Source organism: Olea europaea, chromosome 10, assembly GCF_002742605.1.
Source record: "Olea europaea var. sylvestris chromosome 10, O_europaea_v1, whole genome shotgun sequence".
Taxonomy (NCBI): domain Eukaryota; kingdom Viridiplantae; phylum Streptophyta; class Magnoliopsida; order Lamiales; family Oleaceae; genus Olea; species Olea europaea.
In genome coordinates this window covers 6,444,042-6,466,740 of record NC_036246.1, presented here as the reverse complement: position 1 = coordinate 6,466,740, position 22,699 = coordinate 6,444,042, and the positions used below count along the sequence as shown (strand labels likewise).

Genomic DNA, 22,699 nt, shown 5'->3' with positions numbered 1-22,699 from the left:
TTAAAATTAATGTATAAAATTACTATTCTTCAATAAAAAGACAATATGTTTTCTATAAATATATTTATGTATATATGTAATGTGTATATATATATATATATATATATATATATATATATTTGTGTGTGTGTGTGTGTAAATTCTTTGAGAAAAATAATACATTACTCTCCTAGAAATTTGATTGGTGTAAAATTGTGACTTTTTAGAGCAACAAAATAAATTTCTTCAAAAATATTGATAAATAAAAATAACATTATATTTCTCACGAATATTGATTTTAAATCTATATTCTTCGAATAATAATAATACAATATTTTTTAAGAGTGTTAGAGTTGTGTTCTTTAGAAGCAAAGATACAATATATATCTCAAATATTTATTTTTATAGAGTTGTGATTTCTCAAAAATAACAAAACAACATTTTTCAATGATATTAATATTAAAAAAATTATATTTCTTCAGAAGCAACAGTTAAATTAAATGATTTAAAGAAAAACTTTATAAATCAGAGATATACATCAAATATGATAAAACACAATTAAGTTATTTGCAAAAATAAACCTAATTAAATATGATGTTTGACAGACCTATAAAACCTTGAGAAATTCACAAATCTTAAAAGTACTTCATATTTGGTATATTTAGGAAACTTCGAGTATTCAATTTACAAATATTGAATGAGAAATATGGTGATATTCTATACAATCTTATAAATAAGAAGATAATCATGCTAAATATCGTATTGTAAAACTAAATTAATATGAAATAAGAAGATAAGAAAAATAGAAAGTCAAATCTTATTTTGTGGGTATAATTAAGCTGACAGATATACTCGTCATTCATAAATATTATTTAACTTATATAACAATAACATATTTATTTTAAGAATATGAAAATTGAATATTTACATTAGGAAATTAAAGAATTTAATAACGGTACATAACATCAGTAATTACTAACTGTAAGGTGTCCAATAATTGTTTAGATAAGTAATATTGAATATTTTGATATAATTTATAAGATTATTCCATATGTACCGAATGGTATCCCTCTCTCACAATGCATGCGGGCCTTACATGAATTTAAAAATGTCGACATGTGATCCCCACCTCCGTTGTGACTAGTAAGTATAAGATTCAGTAAAAAAATTCGATACGTGTATCATTGTCCTAATTTATAATAGCATTACTTATAATCAACGATTGTAGTAGTTATCATATGCGAAATCTTACGTGACATAGCACTATTAATAGTTATTCATTTTTTAAAATTAAAAGTATATCACGTAGGATAACTCCAGCAATGCTAACTATAACATTATTGTATGATTTATCATTTTTATAGTTTTTTTATTCGAAATAAATACAGATAGAATGTAATATAATAAATTAAAAGAGGCTAAAAATAATTAAAATTGTCAAATTAGAAAACTGAATTTAAAAAAAAAAAGGTTTTTTATGAATGTCGCCAAAAATTTAATTGGTTTACTGCAAGAGAAATTAATTAATTTAAAATCGTTATAATTTGCGTCCACATGGACAGACTGTCCATGGTTCTTTGCTTCCAAGCGCAATTTCAAAGCTGTACCAAATTAAGGCAATAATTAATTACGATTTATCTAATTAAACCCTACTATATTTCCCTTCTTAAACCACATTTAAACGCCGTCGTATACAAATTCCGCTGTAATGAAACCTCATCAAATCAAAGAAAGGAAAAAATGGAACTTGTAATATGTGCACGGAGAGAGGAAAACTGGAAAAAAATATAAAGCGAAAGTGTTTTGAGTAGTGGAGTCCACAACTTTCAGTAAAGCAAAATCAAGAAAGTTGAGAAACCCCAGCAAATTTCTTGCATTCAAGATAAAAGAGCGGGTTGGACCATTGAATTCTAGGGTTTTTGGTTAATCAATGGCGAGTCCGAGTTCTCTTTCGGACAGATTAGCAGTGATTCCGAAGACTCCAGCAACTGTAAAATTGACAACCCCAAATTCTGTTTCGTCCCAGCTTTTGCGAACCCCAATTTCTGGTTCGTCTAAACTTCTGAAAACCCCTTTAAGCGATGAAGCCATATGGAAAAAACTCAAAGAAGCGGGCTTCGATGAAGAGTCCATCAAACGCAGAGACAAGGCTGCTCTCATCGCCTATATTGCTAAACTCGAAGCCGAGGTCTTTTTTCTCAATTATATACTTATTCGTTGAATGTTTCATTCTTTCTGTCTTTTTTTGATTTTGTAGTAATCTTGATTTTTATTTTTCTTTTTCGTGTAGATTTTATTTGGTTGCAAAGATTGATGATATAATTGATCTGATTTTCAGGAGCGTCTTTATTAATTTCATTAGTTTCTGGAAGAGTCTGAGCCTCTATTTCTCTAATTTTGTATTAATTTTTAGTTTCTCCGAATCGGTAAAGAACGGGGTTTTTATTCTTTTTTGGGTGAAAGATTTAAAAACAAGTTATTTTGCTCTTTTAGTATTGTTTGGGTGTTTTTATTTTTCAAAAGCTTTCTAAACTGTTCACGTTATTTATGTTTAACATGTTCGTTGTTGAGATTCTAATTTAGTTATAAGTTGGTGTTCTTGATTTGTAGCTATATGACCATCAGCATCACATGGGCCTTCTCATTCTGGAAAAGAAGGAGTGGGTTTCCAGTTACGAACAAGCTCAAACTGCTGCTGAATCTGCTGAGTTGAAGTTTAAGCGCGAACAGGCTGCTCATGCATCTGATTTGGCAGATGCCAGGAAGCGAGAAGATAGTCTGAAAAAGGCTGTTGGAATTGAGAAAGAATGTGTTAAAAATGTATTATTTTGAGAGTTTTTCCCTTTTATTTTTATGATGTGTATGTTCCTTGTCATAGTTTCTAATCTGGTGAACTTGTGCAGATTGAAAAGTCATTGCATGAGATGCGTGCAGAATTGGCTGAGGCAAAGGTTGCAGCAGAGACTAAACTGGCTGAGGCACGGAATATGATGGAGAATGCTCAGAAAAAGTTCATGGAGGCAGAGGAAAAACTTCATGCAGCAGAATCTTTGGAAGCCGAGGCTAGCCGGTTCCACCGAAATGCAGAAAGAAGGTTGCGAGAAGTTGAAGATAGGGAAGATGATTTAAGGAGGAGGATAATGTCATTCAAATCAGAGTATGTGCTTTATTTACTTATCTGATTTCAATAAATCCAATAAGTTTCATTGTCTTAGGTAATTTACTACATAATGGTTTTGGTACATTAATATCTCTCAACAGTCTACTGAAAAACGGAGGCTTGTAAGCTTTATATTCCTGCTTTGACACCATTGGTAATCTCGAGTTTTTGTGTTACTTTAAGCTTCTTGAATGCTTAGTCAATTTCAACAGAATATCTTACTAGTTTGGTTTAAATCTGTCTTGTCTTAGTTTTTTGAATGTATTTGTTTGTTTGATGAAGAATACTTTTATTATGTTCTGTATGCTTTTCAGGTGATTATTTCCTTTGTATTTTTTTCTCTTATAGTCTTCTTCTTGTCCATACATTATGATTTTTGACTGAAAATTATGACTGACATGTAAGTAATGTTTGCCATTGTTCTGCTAGATGTGATGATAAAGAGAAAGAGATCCAGATTGAGAGGCAATCTCTGATTGAAAGGCAAAAAATGCAGCAGCAATTGCAAGAAAGATTACATGATGGACAAGCTTTGCTAAATCAGAGGGAAGAATACATTTTTAATAGATCTCAAGAGTTAAAGAGGTTTGAGAAGGAGTTGGAGGACATAAAGCTCAGCTTGGAGAAAGAGAAAGAAGCCCTTAATGAGAAAAAGCAAACTCTTAATCTAGAAGCAATGTCTTTGTCAGCAAGAGAGGAGGTCAAAATAATGTTTCCCTCTCTCTCTCTCTTTTTTGACTGTCTATGCTGCTAAGTTAGATTGTCTTAGCGTCTTTTAATGTTTTCATTTTGTGGTTGTAGGCTGCCATCAGAAGAGAACACGACCTTCTCAAGAAAGAGGAAGAACTGCTCATTTCACAAGAAAAATTTGCGAGTAAAAAATATGTAAGTCAATTAGTTGAAGGGAAGCATCGATTTCGCCATTTTGTGTCCTCCCATTTTTTTTTTTTGACTGTCTATGCTGCTAAGTTAGATTGTCTTAGCGTCTTTTAATGTTTTCATTTTGTGGTTGTAGGCTGCCATCAGAAGAGAACACGACCTTCTCAAGAAAGAGGAAGAACTGCTCATTACACAAGAAAAATTTGCGAGTAAAAAATATGTAAGTCAATTAGTTGAAGGGAAGCATCGATTTCGCCATTTTGTGTCCTCCCATTCTTATCTCATTTCACCCTCTGATGCATATGTAGGATAATATTCATCAAGAAATGGCTAATCAAGAAGCTACATTGACAATGATGAAGTCTTCATTTGAGGTGGAATTGGAAGCAAAACGTAAATTGTTGGATGAAGAACTTGACACCAAGAGGCGGGGTTGGGAGTTGAGAGAACTAGATATCAGGCAGCGGGAGGATTACATTGCTGAAAGAGAGCGGGACTTGGAATTCGAGTCTAGACATTTTGTAGAAAGGGAGAAGGAGCTGGAAGAGAAGTTTTGTTCAATTGGGGAGAAAGAGAAGAGTCTTCTAGCAGCTGAAGAAGAGGTAGAATTGAAGAGGAACCTTTTAAAGCAAGAGAAAGAAGAGATAACGAGGATAAAGCTTGACCTACAAAAATCTTTGGATTTGTTGGAGGAAAAGAGAAGGCACATTAGTGATACAGAAGAGACAGTGGAGGCAATGAAGAATGAAACAAATGAGCTAATGGATCTTGAGTTGAGACTTAAGGAAGAGATTGATATGATCAGTGCGCAGAAGCAGGAACTTGAGGCTGAGGCAGATCAGTTGAAAGCAGAGAAGGCAAAGTTTGAAACAGAGTGGGAGCTGATTGATGTGAAAAGAGAAGAGTTACAAAAAGAGGCAGAGCATATTGCAGAGGAGAGGTTAACTGTTTCTAAGTTTCTGAAGGATGAACGTGATAGCTTGAACGCGGAGAAGGATTCATTCAGAAACCAATATAAACAGGATCTTGAGTCATTTTCCCGTGATCGAGAAGCATTCATGAGTGAACTTGAGCGTGAACGTACAGAGTGGTTCAGCAAGATTCAGAAAGAACGTACAGATTTCTTGCTAGATGTAGAGATGCAGAAAAAAGAGTTGGAGAATGGTATAGATAAGAGACGTGAAGAAATTGAGAATGACCTCAAAGATAGAGAGAAGGCATTTGAGGAAGACAAAAAGAAAGAACTTCAGTATATTACTTCTCTCAGGGAAACAGTGGGAAAGGAATTAGAACATGTTAACTCTGAAATTAAAAGACTTGATGCTGAGAGAAGAGAGATAAATTTTGATCGTGAAAGGAGAGACCAGGAATGGAAGGAGCTTAATAATTCAATTGAAGAACTTAAAGTACAAAGGGAGAAATTGGAGAAACAACGGGAATTATTGCGTGCTGATCGAGAGGAGATTCTTGTTCAAATTGAGAACTTGAAGAAATTGGAGGATCTAAAAGATGAATTAGATCGTATTATTGCACATGAGATACAACAATCTCGTTTGCAATCAGACAGACAGAAGCAAACAGAAAAGAAAGTTTTGAGGCTGCACAATGAAGTTATTGTAGGTGAAAATGGAAATGTTGGGCATAATGTTCCTCGTACAACAGAGTCATATCAGTCATCTTCACCTCTCGCTGCTCCTCTTTCGTGGCTCAAAAGGTGTGCTGATACACTGCTCGAGCAAAGACAAAGTAATAAAAAGAGGAGGCATGAAAAAGATTCAACAGCACAACCTGGACTGGAAGAGACCATTCCGTGGTACCCTTATTTGCTGAACTTAGTTCTTCACAGCTGTTAGTTAATTACTCATCGAGATACCTTTGGTTTTCTCTCATTTAACATACCTCTGCAATCTCAATTTTCCTTTTTATGCAGTTTGCCAGTGGAGAACTCAGATGCATCCAAGATCGAGCAATCTGTTACGTCTTTTAATCAGATTCCCGTCATTGCTGAGGAGACCACTGTGTATATAGATAAAATCATCAAAATCCGAGAATTAACTACAGCTGGTGTTGAGAGAGTTGCTGGCAGCAACAAGGTGGTTTCAAGTTTTTAAAACGATTCCTACTGTTTTAGTTTCCAGTGTTGAAATGAAACTATGCCCTATCATGATTCTGTTGCTGTCTTCCATAAAGAAATTGTGCTGATTATAATCTGTACCTCGTGGATATCCCGTATTTTACTATTTAGCAATTTTACCTGTTTGTATTTTTGTCTGATCATTAATATTGTTGTTTAAATTGTCTGAGTTGACAGTCTTCATGTAACAACGTATCTCACTTCTATAGCATGCCTTTGACCTGGCAAGAAGTTGATAACATATGTTCAGTCCAACACTCCGTAATGTTTTAGTTCAATTAAGTTGAACGGGGCAATTATACTTGTGTACCTGGTGACTGTCTGACTTGTAATTGATGCAAAATATAGAAGTGCCTACTTTATTGATGTTTATTGTGTGCCATTGTATAGCACTTATGCCAGGATGAATGTATGATTCAGTTGATCTTTTGTTTGAACTTAATACTTTCTTATTATTGCAAATCAGGCTTCGTGAACTCCTAATGTTGTGGTAGACTAGAATTGGCATTTATCAGAACTCTATGATTCGAAATTCGGTTTTCAGGAGATGTATGTTTAGTGAATTTTTCCACTTTACGCTGTTGAACTGATTCTATTCTGTTGATTTTCTACTTTCTTTTGTTCTGATGCCTGATTTACTTCTGCAGGAAACTATATCACAAGAGAGTGATGAAAAGCTTGATGGCTTAAAATTAGAAACAAATGGGACATTTGGGGAGATAATTTGAAGGAACAAGGCTGTATTTCTTGCATTCTCATGACAACTGGGGGATAGTTGAGGTGAAAACTCTCTCTCTCTCTCTCTCTCTCTCACACACACACACACACACACACACACACACACATGATTGATTTATAGCCTCACCAGTTCATTTTTTTTCTTCAGGTGTGTTATACGTACAGTTGAAATCAGCGATATAGATTAATGACGCTCTATAGCTGTGGACAGTAACTTGTTTTGAAGAGGTTCTAGCTGTTTAAGTTTTCAAGCAAACCTCTAGAAGTCTGTTTGCATTGACTTCCCTTTGTAGTGTGTCAATTAGAAACCTTGTTTTATGTGATGTGTTAATGGTAAGATGAGGTAGTTTGTTAGATGGAAGAACTCCATTTTTCTGGTCTTTGTTTTTATATTTGTGTATTGTGCGTGTCATGAGTGAATATATGTGCTTTCCATGTTTTCTTTAGCTTCACATTTCACAATGATATAGGAATATATGATTTTTCTATGCCTGCTTGGTTCCCGTTTCTTCTCTATAACTGATTGGATCAAATTTGTGCTTATATTCTGATTTCCTTAATTGAATACAAGGCAATGACAGGCTTACACAACGTTACTTACTGTCGCCAATATATATATCGTGTTCATAGTAACGTAGAGGAGCCTAAGTATTTGTTTGAGCCCCGTTCTTCTAAAAATTTATTTTTTCAAAGCTCTTTTTCAACCATATTCTTTAATAAAATAATATTATACGTAAATTCAAAACTTTTCCTTAATTTTTAATTACATTATCCATCAATCTACCATTTAAAATGCATTCTCTCTCATAATGGGGCTCGAACAAGGGCTAAATCCTCTTTCTTTCCATAATATGAATAGCAAAGTTTGTTATGGATGCTTTGATGTAGTCTCAAGAACTTGCCCCGAAAAACATAGCTCTTAAAAAGTCGAAATAAGTGACACAAAATGAGAAGTAAAAGGTAATAAAAATGCTATTATTAAAGCTATTTTAAAAAGCTATAATTGGTCTGGTAGTTTGAAAGATGCATTGCGAAGTTTACCATGTATACTTAAAGCCAATACTAAGAACTTATTTGAATGAGTAACGAATATAGAAAATAAGCTGAAAGATGTGACACTATACTATTTTCAATTTTGGAATCTACCGTATACATTTTCTACTGTAATTATTTAAATGATGAAGTATTTTTCAAAAATTGGTTTAGTAGAAGTGTGAAATGATATCTTAAATTTCAATTATTGTTAAAGGAATCATAAGATGGAAGAAAGTTTGTAACGATATTTTAAACATTATCGCTTTATTTATGCTAACATGTGGAAGAAAAATTATCAATTAAAGTTTGTTATATTCAAAATATGGAGTAATGAGGGTATGTATAATTTTTAAAAATAGAGGGAGTGTTTATGTAATTATCATAAATATCAGAAGAGGTACTAAGAATTTCAAATAATGGAGATTTGTGCAATTTTTTGAAAAGAGAAGATTATATAGTTATAGCCTTATAGCCATAGGTTCCCCGCTTGCCTTAAAACCCTGTTTGACAACTATTTTTAATTTTTTTTTCATATTTATTTTCAATTATACATTCTTGCAATAAACTTTTTTTATGCAAATTCCAAATTTTTCTAGTTTTTAATCACTTTCTCCAAAAATTCACAATTCAAAAATTCAATCTGCATAAAAAAAATTTAGTTCTTGTTTGATCTCATTATTTTCAAAAAATATTTTTTCTTTCTTATTTTTAATTACACATTTTTTAATAAAATAATTTCATACGTAAATTTAAAAAAATTCTTTATTTTTTAACCACGTTATATTCGTCAAAATACATTTTTACCAAAAATAAAAATAAAAATGGGAATAATCAAAGAGTAGTATACCCTAATATTAATTTTCAGTTCATAGTTTTGAGAGAACTGGTCAAAAATCGAAACTAGTGATTACAGAGAGATGGAGAGCGGCGCCATTTTTGCAGGGCTACACCAGAACCTAATTCCCAACCACCACCGCCACCAGCTCGGCCCTTCAGGCAGCACTACTAAGCTTCTCCCATCGGTTTTCAGTGGCAAAAGACACTTCTCTAATAACCCTTTTAAGGTATCGTGAAATCACTTCTGCGGCAGTTTATGTCCTTTTTCGTTCTTTAAGTCGTTCACCAATCGTCAATCACATGCATTTCGTGTTAATTTAGTTTATATATTTGAGAAGTGGAACTTATATTATTATATGATCGTAATGCAAATGTATGCAGCTCTCGAATCAATCGCTCTTCGCTTGTTTTAGTAACAATAACAGTAAAAATGCTAATACTCTTCAAGTGACCTCTCCTGCGAGGTACGCTCGTTAGGAAACATTATAATTTAGAGCCAAAATCTGGTTTAATTTGTGAGCTCGATTTCTTGTTGGTGAAGAACTGGGTTTATGTAATGTTTAATTTTGGCAGCGACGTGAAGCCAGAATTAGCCGACATTGACTGGGATAATCTTGGATTCGGGTTCATGCCCACTGATTATATGTATATTATGAAATGTTCTCAAGGTGAAAACTTTTCTAAAGGAGAATTACAACGTTTTGGGAACATTGAGTTGAGCCCATCTGCAGGGATTTTAAACTATGGACAGGTAAGTTTTTTCTTTTACTAATTATAACCGCGGTGGTTCTTTCAATGCGTTTATAACTTTTGCATCATGATTGCTTCACTTTGCTGAATTTATTTTTGAAAATAACTTGTAGGGGCTGTTTGAAGGTTTAAAAGCTTATCGGAAATATGATGGCAATATTTTACTCTTTCGCCCCGAGGAAAATGCTTTCCGATTAAGGATGGGCGCTGAGCGTATGTGCATGCCTTCTCCTACTGTCGAACAGTTTGTGGAAGCTGTAAAAGAAACTGTTTTAGCAAATGAAAGATGGGTAATCTGACAGTTTGTCATTTCAGTTAAGATTGTATTTATTTATTAATTTTTGTGTAGTGATGTTTGGACAACTGAGTGGTTTTATATTATCTTATTTCAGATTCCCCCACCAGGTAAAGGTTCTTTATATATAAGACCATTGCTAATGGGGAGTGGAGCTGTTTTAGGACTTGCTCCAGCACCTGAATACACCTTTTTGATTTATGTATCTCCTGTGGGAAACTATTTCAAGGTATAGTAGTTGTATCTCGCATGCCTGTGCAGCCATGATGCTGTTTCCACTTGAATTGCTGGCAAGATAGGGCTCAAAAATCTATATTGATAAATTCCAATTAACTTGGCTTCAACTACTTTTCCTAACTTTCCACGTATAGTCTACTCAAATATTCATGAATTAGCAAAATGTTAGTTCGTGAGGCAATAATATTAAATTTCGAGGATGTTTGATCATCGAATGGTAAATTACATAATTCATAAGCAAGCAAAAAGAAGATCTTGCAATCCTATTCCTAAATATACAGAAAAGATAGCCAAAAGAAGCTAACAGTACTTAACTAAGAAGCAAATGAAAAATGACAAAAGGACCCAAAGAAGACTCAAATGGAGGCATAGGATTTATGTTACTGTTCACAAACATTTGATGCTTTCCTTTAGTTAAAATTACTTAGTTATTGCTTGTTTTGGTTTTGCTTTTAGTGAAATTATAGTTTGTTTCGTATGGCACTCCAATCTTAATCAAAGTTTGTCTTAATACCTGCTGTATACCAAGTGGAACTTATTATGATTTAAATCAATCGTGTTGATATTGATTTTGGCCTCTTAAATGTAACTGATAATGTTTTCTAGGACCTCATGACATTTTTTGTGTTTTCAAATAATTTTATCTGGCAACTATTACTTCTTTGATTTATAGATTACCCCTTTTACAATTTCTATACAAGTATCTACTGCATACTCCTTGATGTCTCCCAGTTACTGTGTGTTTACTCTTTTACCAGGAAGGTTTGGCACCAATACATTTGATTGTTGAGACTGAAATGCATCGAGCAACACCTGGTGGTACTGGAGGAGTTAAGACTATAGGAAATTATGCTGCAGTAAGCTATTCTCTGTTGATTCTTCCTCTCCTTTGAGTTAGCTTGTGTAGAGTTTGATGAGGACATCGGACGATGTTTACTTATTTTATTTAAACTTTATTTATTTTCTTGGACTATTATTTAAATTTGGACTTGTATGGGCTCGGGCTCAAGCTCGTTAGGGTTGCTTTACTATTTAAATCTATTTTGCATTGTAATTTTCAGTTGATGATGAATGAATATTTTTGGTGGCTTATAGTGTTTTCTCTCTTCTTGTTTTCTTTCTTCTCTTCTGTTGAATCCCCTTCCCTTTCTCCTCTTTAATTCGCCCTCCCCATAGCTCTATTTTATTTCTCAATTAACTGTCTCATTGGTGCTGTATCAAATTTGGTATCAGAGCCGAACCATGGGTAATTTCTTTTCTTTAATCCAAAATTTATGCATATTTCCTTCTCAAAATCTATTGGAACAGCACGAACTAAAAGAATTTTTGGTAAAGGCAGCAATTTTTTTCTTCTTCTTCAATTTTCAGTCTTAGTTGAAAAAAAAAAGGTACTGTTCATCGCGGGTACTGTTCACATAGAATTTCAGTTTAGTATTTTGGTCAGTTTCTTGAAAAAAAAAAATTACTGTTCACGGGTACTGTTCACGCCCAAAAAAAATTTTTTTTTTCTTTTTTTTGTTGCTGTTCATAAAAAAATAAAAAATTGTGGTATTGTTCCACAAATCTCAAACCCTAGCATTCAAGTCCATTTAGCCCAACTAACCCAACCTACTCTTTACGACCCAGGCACACTCTCCAAACACTAACCCCAGCTAGCCCATCTCTATAACAGGATCCAAACCCCTTCCCATCTGGTCCAGTCCCAAATATTCGACCAAACCCGATTATAACCAATCCATTAACATCAAATACCCCACAGTTTCACTCGATTCCTCTCTCACAACCACTCTCTTGCTGCCATCGCCTTTAATCACCATCACGCTACCACTTCATTATCTATTGTACCTAGGCATCTAAAGCACTACCGCTTCATCGCCATAGGCCACCACCACCAACCCAAGATCATACACTTCCACCACAGTTACCACACTTGTATATTTCCTCGTCCATCTCAACAATCTAAAAGCCACAGTCACCACATTCAATTTTACATCCACACCAGAGCCAGCACAAGTTACAGTCAACAGACGTTAAAACCATTGGACACGAAGAGAAGAACAGAAGCATAGTTGGGGCTTATAAGTCGGCAATTCAAATTAAGCGGCATACAAATAATCAAAACTAAACAACAGGGAGTCCTTGATCTCTATTTAGTATTGGTTTATACTACTGCTTCATTTTTAAAATTGCATCAATTAAAATCTTGTGTTGCTGTTATTGTGATAATTTTAGCCTTAAACCTCACTTGATCAAAACCATCAATCGAATTGACATCAGTGACCGAATTGACTTCTATTGTTCCCCACTTAAATTGATTGGAGAATTTGACTAGTGTTGACCCTTGCTTTGCCATTTTACATATACTAGCAGTATTAGCTTATTTTGGATTTAATTAATCCTAATATTTAAAATTAAATTAAAAAAAATGGTACAAGTTATTTTCCATTGCTTGCACGTATTGTTCACTGATCTCATCATAGCACGTCATTTAGTTGGTATTACATTGCATGTAGTTGCATAGTGGTCGTCTTATCATCTCTATTTCCAATACATTGACCATGGATCCATCCCAATTTGATGCACTCACTAGACAATTAGCGCAACTTGCCACTAGCCTATCGACTGTCCAATCAGATATAATTGCTACTCGTGAGGAGAGAAAGAACCTAGCTGCTAATTTGAGCAATTTTAAGCGAACCCCTCGTTTAACTGACACTAATTCTAAAGCGTCTCATAATAGACAATATCATCGTGGACAAAGCGATCAAAAATATTTTCGACGCGATCGTAGGAATATGGATCAGATTCGTAAGCGAGAACGAGATAATTTTGAAATTCTTACTCAATGGAATGCCCTTAAACAAGGAAATCAATTAGTGACTGAGTATATCGCGCAATTTGAGGAATTTCGAACCAAATGTCATTTAATTGAGGATGAAAGCATGACTTTCAGTAGGTTTAGCCAAGGTATGAGAGATGATCTTAAGCGCGAGCTTTTCCTTCAAGGTGTCACTACTCTTGATCACGCTTACTCTTTAGCTTGAGATTATGAATTGATTATTAGTACTCCATATGAAAAGCGTGGTCATCGTCGTTCACCCATCTTATTAGCGTCACCTCATCATAAGTCTATCATAAAACCTTCTCCGTCTAATGTTCCTCCTATTTGGAAAACTAATTGTAAAGGTCGTGATAGTCCAAGATCTTCTTCTTCATGTAGAAAGCGTAATGGCAATCATCTTTCGATTTCATTGGCTCCACTTCCTCCTGTTAAGTCTCTTCTAGGACCTCCCCCGTCTAATGTTCCTCCAATTTTGGAAAATAAGGGTATAATTTGTGAAACTCCAAAGACTTCTCACTTGCTATGCATCATCTGTAAGGATTTTGGTCACATCTCTTCCAAATGTCCTAACCGAGCCTTAGTCATAGAAGAACGAAAGAATGCAATAGAAGAGTCGTTAGAAGATCTAGCATATGGCCCTAAACTTGAAGATTTTGATGATTATAGTGAGGACACTTCCTTAAGTGGAATCCCGACCCTTCCCGAGACTTTAGAAACTACACCCCTTGTTTCCGACAACTCTCGATCACATGTTATATGTCATACCCTTTCCCAACTCAAAGAGTTTGATGATTTCACTAGTCACCCTTGGAGAATCCAGTCGCTTGTTCTTAGTACTAAATCGAAATTCTCCACTACTGACCAACCTCAAACTGATGGTCAAAACGAAATTGCTAATCGAAGTCTTGGCAATTTATTACAGTCTCTAGTCCAGAAAAATGTTGAGAATTGGGACTCGATCCCTCCAACTGTTCACATCGCATATAACAATTTTATGAATCGGTCTCTAGGTCTAAATCCATTTGAAGTTGTTCATAGTTATAAGTCTAGGCGATCGTTAGATCTTATTCCCATGTCCCCGCATGCTAGTGTGTTGTTGTCAGCTGAAGTATTTGTATATTATCTTCATGATTTGCATATTGAGATCAATAAACAACATGAACTTCAAGCTGATTCGGATAAACGATATTTTGAATTTAATATTGGGGATTATGTCATATTGCAAGCTTGTAGTGCTGGTCCTTTAAAAATTTTAAAGCATGTTGGTTCAAATGCACATGTCATTGCCCTTTCATCACATTTTAGCCACTACTCTGCTTTAAATATTGAGGACTTCATTACTTACAAATACCGTATTACTTCCTTTGATGATCCATTTCTACCTAACTTTGTGGATCCCCAATTTGACTATATTGATATTTCTACTTTAATACCATCTATCACAGCACACAAAGATAAAATTGATGTTATTTTAGATGAACGTGTTGTATTGACCAATGATGGCACAATTTAGTACTTCCTTGTTTGTTGGGTAGATCGACGTACTTCTTATGCTCCTCATTATGTACAATCATGTGAAAATGTTGAAGATGAGGTGCATGAGTATTGGTTATTTGAAGTCCAGTATCAGTACTTGGTTAGAAGGAAAGTTCGGCCCCCTTGGTCAGATCATATTCTTGGAAATAAGCTACAGTTTTCAGTACTATCAATTATGGAATTTCGTTACTTGGTTCGTCAGAAAAATCATCCCCCGTGACTTGACTTGAAGCATTTGGAGTATGAGATTGACTGCAGCCTATACTATCTATCAACTCGACAGGGTTGAGTTTTTCTTCCACCCCGGGAGAGTTGATGAGGACATCGGACAACGTTTACTTATTTTATTTAAGTTTTATTTATTTTCTTGGATTATTATTTAAATTTGGACTTGTATGGGCTCGGGCCCAAGCTTGTTAGGGTTGCTTTACTATTTAAACCTATTTTGCATTGTAATTTTCAGTTAATGATGAATGAATATTTTTGGTGGCTTATGGTGTTTTCTCTCTTCTTGTTTTCTTTCTTCTCTTCTGTTGAATCCCCTTTCCTTTCTCCTCTCTAATTCTCCCTCCCCATAGCTCTGTTTTATTTCTCAATTAACTGTCTCATTGGTGCTGCATCAGAGTTCTTCCTCTACACTTACTTGCGTGCTGAACTTTACTTTTGCTAAAGTCTGCATGTTAACTTACTGATTCTGCTTTCTCTTCCATCTGGAGCCTGGTAGATATCCACGATATTCTATGCTTCTCCCCTCTTGGTTATTTTCTCGATTTTCCTTTTTACCAAAGTGCATAATATTCTGTAAATATTCACATTGCTTTTGAACTGCGTTAAACCCTTGCTTAACCAGGATGCAAAGGGTGCTTAGCTACTTATTATTGCAATGCATTCATATCAGCTAACAATTTTTGAACTCGACTTGTGAACTGCTACCCTCTATATCCAGGAAAGGGAACTGTGTAAACTAATCTAAGGAGGTTTTCTTTAATAGTCTAGCCTTCAAATATGGATTCGTGATATTCTGATGCATCCTTTTTATTTTCTACACTGTATTTTATAGGTTCTAAAGGCTCAGAGTGCTGCAAAAGCAAAAGGGTTTTCTGATGTTCTGTATCTGGATAGTGCTCAGAAAAGATATCTAGAAGAGGTGTCCTCTTGCAATGTATTTGTTGTGAAGGTAAACTATTTGTTGAATTAGCTCAAAAATGCATCACATATATGATAATGGGATAATATGTTATTATTCTCGATACTGAGGTTAAAAAAGATTGTCTTATATGTGTTTCTTGTGTTTTTGTAAATGGATTGCATGATGAAGGTCATTGTTTAAAACAATTTTACATTTTATTCTTTAGTTTTACTTCATTTCATTTACTGCCTTTGGTTTTAGGAACTATATTGGTTACTTTAAAATTATAACTGTTGAAAAAAATTGCTCATTTGGTTGACAACATATACTTTTACATAAGGTGATGATTTGACACGTAATAAGATTTTGACATCTAGGAGAGGTTGAACAAGTCACATTCTTTCTCATCAAAGGCCCAAAGTCCTACTCCAACTGTAACCATGGGGTGTAACTGTAGCTTAACCTGTAACGTGAATTAATAATTCCACATTTACTGAACTCATCACTGAATTGCTTTAATTATAAATTCTTCCATAAATATCTATACATGTTTTTACTTCACTGAAGGGATTTGAAACTTCTTTCTTTTTATTTTCCAGGATTATATGTTTTAAAACCTATCACGCAAGTATCATTATCTACTTCTTTATCATTGACATTATTGGATTATCATGATAAATGTTCTCTAGTAAATAGTAATGTCTATGCCTTGGAGTGCCTTCACCATCATCATCCCATTGCTTCCAGGTTCATTGGGTTTTACTGGAACATTAATGCAAATTGATGTAAAAATATTGTAGGACTATTAGGTAGTATTGGGCAAGGTTATATGTACTAATGAACTTCTGAGTGCCAAGTATATCCACCAAAAAAGTTCGTGCCTTGCCACCTACCACTAGAACATGTTTAAAAGCACATGACCGTTGGGGATTGAATTCAAACAAATGGATATCCTCTTTGAACAATTGATTTGGGGTAATTGAATTGTTGCATTTGTGGGCCTTTTAGTGTAAGATCTAATAGGGATTTGAATTGGAAGAGTAGAAGCCAAGTGCTACACATGTGGATACACCTAGGAATCTGGATAAGCCAGTATCAGTATTTCACATTGCCTTGTGTTCTTAACTCTGTGGGTTTCAAGGGCTGAGCTCCAGGATTTTGTTGGGAGAGCTCTTGTTGTTATATATTGGGGCTCAGGTGAAATGGTAAGCCTCTTCTTAGAGTACTCGGTTGTGGTGAACTTGGTTCATATAAAATCATGCACTTGGTTTGGAGACGTGTTTGAGCAATGCGGAGACTTTTGATAGAATTAGCCTCTCAATTCCATTTAATGTCCATATCTGGGAAGGTTTCATAGTTACACAGTTGTGTTAGTCAACTACTAGGCTCGTTATGAATTTCTCATCTATGTGAGACGAAAGATTCCATCTTCCATCCAAATAGTAAGCCCTTGTTTGTGCTCCGTTAAAATCAAATTTTGAGGAAAAATGTATTTTGAAATAGTAACTTTTTGAAAACTGTGTGGTTAAAAAAGAAGGAAAAGTTTTGGAGTTACGTGTAACATTATTTTATTGGAGAATGTGTGGTTGAAAAGAAGAGAGAAAAATGTATTTTGAATAAAATGGAGCCCAAACAAAGGCTAAATATTGTACATATTTTTTGTCCTGTCCAACTCATATCCTGTATGAAAATGTATGTTGTGTAAGTAGTGCTTGTTTTCTGTGAAAGGTCACAAAGGAAGAAATGTATAAGCTAATCTCAAATCAATTCAATTTATTTTCAGGGTAATGTGATATCTACTCCCGCGATAAAAGGGACCATCCTACCAGGCATTACACGAAAGAGTATAATTGATGTTGCTATTAGTCAAGGATATCAGGTATTTACTAAGCTTCTAAAACATCAACCGTGCATCACAGGATATAAGCTTCCACTGGAAATTAAACAATGGTCAGCCGTCCAGGAAAATGTTATGGTTCCCTCATTTTATTTGCCCCTTTACGACCATGCTAATTTCTTGGATCCACTTATAGTTTCGGAGAGGGACATATAATATAATGATCTCTCATACTGTACTTCTCTCAACTTCCAAGCAGATTTGGCACTATATGTATGGAGATACTTACAACAGAGCATCTGTATGTGATACATGACAATACCTTCTGCATATCCTTTCAGTATACCATATCAGATCCATATGGATAAATAATCAGATTGCCACCCTTCCTTTTAGATGAATAGAGAAAAAAAATGCAATAATGCCCTAATGAAATTTTGGCACCTGTCCTTTATTTGTCACTGGGACTGAGGTAAAGGGGCTCAGTTTGCTAAGTGCATGATAAGGTTTTTCTCTTGATATGTAGGTTGAGGAGCGGTTAGTTACAGTTGAGGAATTGCTTGATGCTGATGAAGTTTTTTGTACGGGAACAGCTGTGGTTATATCCCCTGTAGGCAGTATAACTTATCTGGGTAAAAGGTAATTTCCATCTACAAGGTCTAGTTGCACAATGCTTGTGATATTAACTAACTGTAAGGATGAACATGGAAATAACTAAAACGTAATCCAGATTCTATTTACAATTCCCAAGGAACTGTATACTTTCCCCTCGTTTTCACTTTTGTATATATTTCTTCTTTTTTTTTTTATCTAAGAATTAAGAATTCCTTGTTTCTTTTTATTTCTTCCCGGGTGCGTGTTGATGAGGTATAGTATAGGTCAGAGAGAAATCTGATATTGCACAATGTGAATAAGTATTCACAAAAATTTTTATTTGTGAACTGGTCTATCATTTTTAAAATTTACGTAATTCAAGCATCAAGTCGTGATCATCCTTCGAAGCATCATTTTTTATGCATGTCCTGATGGGTGGTACATCATTACTCACTAATAATATGCTTGGAAAGATGGTGAATTTGATAGTAATGGACATTATTAAAGAAGAAAAAGAAGTTGGCATATTATGTCTACTATATTATTCAATTCCAATCTAATACTACGCACCGTATGTGCCTTGAGAGTAGTCTTGAATAGCATAAACTTGATATGTAGAATTTGAAAATCACAAAATCCATAAACCTCAAATTTGGAATCTTGGTATAATCATACTGGAGAAAATTATTGTTACAGTAAAACTTTCCACCGAGAGCTGACTCTGGATTTTTGCATGTTTTAAACCATTTCTGGTGGTTTCATTACCCAATTTATAATAAGCTTTTCAGTTTGAGAAGGCTACGGTTGTGTGGAAGTCTTTCCTCTATAAGCCACACAATCATTTGAATAAAAAATGGTGCTGTGTTATGTGCTTGGATGAGAGGGCCTAAGGTGCCCGTTGTAGCCAGAATTAGCCGACATTGACTGGGATAATCTTGGATTCGGGTTCATGCCCACTGATTATATGTATATTATGAAATGTTCTCAAGGTGAAAACTTTTCTAAAGGAGAATTACAACGTTTTGGGAACATTGAGTTGAGCCCATCTGCAGGGATTTTAAACTATGGACAGGTAAGTTTTTTCTTTTACTAATTATAACCGCGGTGGTTCTTTCAATGCGTTTATAACTTTTGCATCATGATTGCTTCACTTTGCTGAATTTATTTTTGAAAATAACTTGTAGGGGCTGTTTGAAGGTTTAAAAGCTTATCGGAAATATGATGGCAATATTTTACTCTTTCGCCCCGAGGAAAATGCTTTCCGATTAAGGATGGGCGCTGAGCGTATGTGCATGCCTTCTCCTACTGTCGAACAGTTTGTGGAAGCTGTAAAAGAAACTGTTTTAGCAAATGAAAGATGGGTAATCTGACAGTTTGTCATTTCAGTTAAGATTGTATTTATTTATTAATTTTTGTGTAGTGATGTTTGGACAACTGAGTGGTTTTATATTATCTTATTTCAGATTCCCCCACCAGGTAAAGGTTCTTTATATATAAGACCATTGCTAATGGGGAGTGGAGCTGTTTTAGGACTTGCTCCAGCACCTGAATACACCTTTTTGATTTATGTATCTCCTGTGGGAAACTATTTCAAGGTATAATAGTTGTATCTCGCATGCCTGTGCAGCCATGATGCTGTTTCCACTTGAATTGCTGGCAAGATAGGGCTCAAAAATCTATATTGATAAATTCCAATTAACTTGGCTTCAACTACTTTTCCTAACTTTCCACGTATAGTCTACTCAAATATTCATGAATTAGCAAAATGTTAGTTCGTGAGGCAATAATATTAAATTTCGAGGATGTTTGATCATCGAATGGTAAATTACATAATTCATAAGCAAGCAAAAAGAAGATCTTGCAATCCTATTCCTAAATATACAGAAAAGATAGCCAAAAGAAGCTAACAGTACTTAACTAAGAAGCAAATGAAAAATGACAAAAGGACCCAAAGAAGACTCAAATGGAGGCATAGGATTTATGTTACTGTTCACAAACATTTGATGCTTTCCTTTAGTTAAAATTACTTAGTTATTGCTTGTTCTGGTTTTGCTTTTAGTGAAATTATAGTTTGTTTCGTATGGCACTCCAATCTTAATCAAAGTTTGTCTTAATACCTGCTGTATACCAAGTTGAACTTATTATGATTTAAATCAATCGTGTTGATATTGATTTTGGCCTCTTAAATGTAACTGATAATGTTTTCTAGGACCTCATGACATTTTTTGTGTTTTCAAATAATTTTATCTGGCAACTATTACTTCTTTGATTTATAGATTACCCCTTTTACAATTTCTATACAAGTATCTACTGCATACTCCTTGATGTCTCCCAGTTACTGTGTGTTTACTCTTTTACCAGGAAGGTTTGGCACCAATACATTTGATTGTTGAGACTGAAATGCATCGAGCAACACCTGGTGGTACTGGAGGAGTTAAGACTATAGGAAATTATGCTGCAGTAAGCTATTCTCAGTTGATTCTTCCTCTCCTTTGAGTTAGCTTGTGTAGAGTTTGATGAGGATATTGGACGATGTTTACTTATTTTATTTAAACTTTATTTATTTTCTTGGACTATTATTTAAATTTGGACTTGTATGGGCTCGGGCTCAAACTCGTTAGGGTTGCTTTACTATTTAAACTTATTTTGCATTGTAATTTTCAGTTGATGATGAATGAATATTTTTGGTGGCTTATGGTGTTTTCTCTCTTCTTGTTTTCTTTCTTCTCTTCTGTTGAATCCCCTTCCCTTTCTCCTCTCTAATTCGCCCTCCCCATAGCTCTATTTTATTTCTCAATTAACTGTCTCATTGGTGCTGTATCAAATTTGGTATCAGAGCCGAACCATTGGTAATTTCTTTTCTTTAATCCAAAATTTATGCATATTTCCTTCCCAAAATCTATTGGAACAGCACGAACTAAAAGAATTTTTGGTAAAGGCAGCAATTTTTTTCTTCTTCTTCAATTTTCAGTCTTAGTTGAAAAAAAAAAAGGTACTGTTCATCGCGGGTACTGTTCACACAGAATTTCAGTTTAGTATTTTGGTCAGTTTCTTGAAAAAAAAATTACTGTTCACGGGTACTGTTCACGCCCAAAAAGAAATTTTTTTTCTTTTTTTTGTTGCTGTTCATAAAAAAATAAAAAAAATAAAAAAAAATTGTGGTATTGTTCCACAAATCTCAAACCCTAGCATTCAAGTCCATTTAGCCCAACTAACCCAACCTACTCTTTACGACCCAGGCACACTCTCCAAACACTAACCCCAGCTGGCCCATCTCTATAACAGGATCCAAACCCCTTCCCATCTGGTCCAGTCCCAAATATCCGACCAAACCCGATTATAACCAATTCATTAACATCAAATACCCCACAGTTTCACCCGATTCCTCTCTCACAACCACTCTCTTGCTGCCATCGCCTTTAATCACCATCACGCTACCACTTTATTATCTATTGTACCTAGACATCTAAAGCACTACCGCTTCATCGCCATAGGCCACCACCACCAACCCAAGATCATACACTTCCACCACAGTTACCACACTTGTATATTTCCTCGTCCATCTCAACAATCTAAAAGCCACAGTCACCACATTCAGTTTTACATCCACACCAGAGCCAGCACAAGTTACAGTCAACAGACGTTAAAACCATTGGACACGAAGGGAAGAACAGAAGCATAGTTGGGGCTTATAAGTCGGTAATTCAAATCAAGCGGCATACAAATAATCAAAACTAAACAACAGGGAGTCCTTGATCTTTATTTAGTATTGGTTTATACTACTGCTTCATTTTTAAAATTGCATCAATTAAAATCTTGTGCTGCTGTTATTGTGATAATTTTAGCCTTAAACCTCACTTGATCAAAACCATTAATCGAATTGACATCAGTGACCGAATTGATTTCTATTGTTCCCCACTTAAATTGATTGGAGAATTTGACTAGTGTTGACCCTTGCTTTGCCATTTTACATATACTAGCAGTATTAGCTTATTTTGGATTTAATTAATCCTAATATTTAAAATTAAATTAAAAAAAAATGGTACAAGTTATTTTCCATTGCTTGCACGTATTGTTCACTGATCTCATCATAGCACGTCATTTAGTTGGTATTACATTGCATGTAGTTGCTTAGTGGTCGTCTTGTCATCTCTATTTCCAATACATTGACCATGGATCCATCCCAATTTGATGCACTCACTAGACAATTAGCGCAACTTGCCACTAGCCTATCGATTGTCCAATCAGATATAATTGCTACTCGTGAGGAGAGAAAGAACCTAGCTGCTAATTTGAGCAATTTTAAGCGAACCCCTCGTTTAACTGACACTAATTCTGAAGCGTCTCATAATAGACAATATCATCGTGGACAAAGCGATCAAAAATATTTTCGACGCGATCGTAGGAATAGGGATCAGATTCGTAAGCGAGAACGAGATAATTTTGAAATTCTTACTCAATGGAATGCCCTTAAACAAGGAAATCAATTAGTGACTGAGTATAATTTGAGGAATTTCGAACCAAATGTCATTTAATTGAGGATGAAAGCATGACTTTGAGTAGGCTTAGCCAAGGTCTGAGAGATGATCTTAAGCGCGAGCTTTTCCTTCAAGGTGTCACTACTCTTGATCACGCTTACTCTTTAGCTCGAGATTATGAGTTGATTATTAGTACTCCATATGAAAAGCGTGGTCATCGTCGTTCACCCATCTCATTA

At 34.8% G+C, this 22,699-nt stretch overlaps 3 protein-coding genes across 5 annotated transcripts in view; all 3 read left to right on the top strand.

The window, feature by feature from the left end:
* The first annotated feature begins 1,680 nt into the window (after window positions 1-1,680).
* LOC111401026 (protein CROWDED NUCLEI 4-like) lies at window positions 1,681-7,380 on the top strand. 3 transcript variants are annotated; one of them, XM_023028556.1, is made up of 9 exons: window positions 1,682-2,167; window positions 2,590-2,799; window positions 2,883-3,136; window positions 3,569-3,839; window positions 3,941-4,024; window positions 4,327-5,866; window positions 5,949-6,111; window positions 6,800-6,932; window positions 7,039-7,380. In XM_023028556.1, the coding sequence occupies exons 1-7, from the start codon at window positions 1,910-1,912 to the stop codon at window positions 6,044-6,046; spliced, it is 2,715 nt and encodes a 904-aa protein (XP_022884324.1). In that variant the 5' UTR covers window positions 1,682-1,909; the 3' UTR covers window positions 6,047-6,111; window positions 6,800-6,932; window positions 7,039-7,380. The 3 variants fall into 3 exon arrangements, with proteins under 3 accessions (XP_022884325.1, XP_022884324.1, XP_022884323.1); XM_023028555.1 differs by having other exon boundaries at window positions 1,687-2,167; window positions 4,327-5,831; XM_023028557.1 differs by lacking the exons at window positions 6,800-6,932; window positions 7,039-7,380 and having other exon boundaries at window positions 1,681-2,167; window positions 5,949-6,112.
* A 1,404-nt stretch (window positions 7,381-8,784) lies between these two features.
* On the top strand, window positions 8,785-18,047 carry LOC111401025 (branched-chain amino acid aminotransferase 2, chloroplastic-like). Its single transcript, XM_023028554.1, has 9 exons — window positions 8,785-8,989; window positions 9,144-9,226; window positions 9,336-9,513; window positions 9,626-9,802; window positions 9,905-10,036; window positions 10,803-10,901; window positions 15,483-15,599; window positions 17,335-17,430; window positions 17,915-18,047. The coding sequence occupies exons 1-9, from the start codon at window positions 8,843-8,845 to the stop codon at window positions 18,029-18,031; spliced, it is 1,146 nt and encodes a 381-aa protein (XP_022884322.1). The 5' UTR covers window positions 8,785-8,842; the 3' UTR covers window positions 18,032-18,047.
* Window positions 18,048-18,890: 843 nt separating this feature from the next.
* Window positions 18,891-22,699, top strand: part of LOC111401023 (branched-chain amino acid aminotransferase 2, chloroplastic) — an 8,744-nt gene continuing 4,935 nt past the window's right edge. The window contains exons 1-4 of the mRNA XM_023028553.1: window positions 18,891-19,054; window positions 19,167-19,343; window positions 19,446-19,577; window positions 20,344-20,442. Of these exons, the coding sequence (XP_022884321.1) occupies window positions 18,932-19,054; window positions 19,167-19,343; window positions 19,446-19,577; window positions 20,344-20,442 (531 nt within the window). The 5' untranslated portion in view covers window positions 18,891-18,931. The remainder of the gene's footprint in view (window positions 19,055-19,166; window positions 19,344-19,445; window positions 19,578-20,343; window positions 20,443-22,699) is intronic.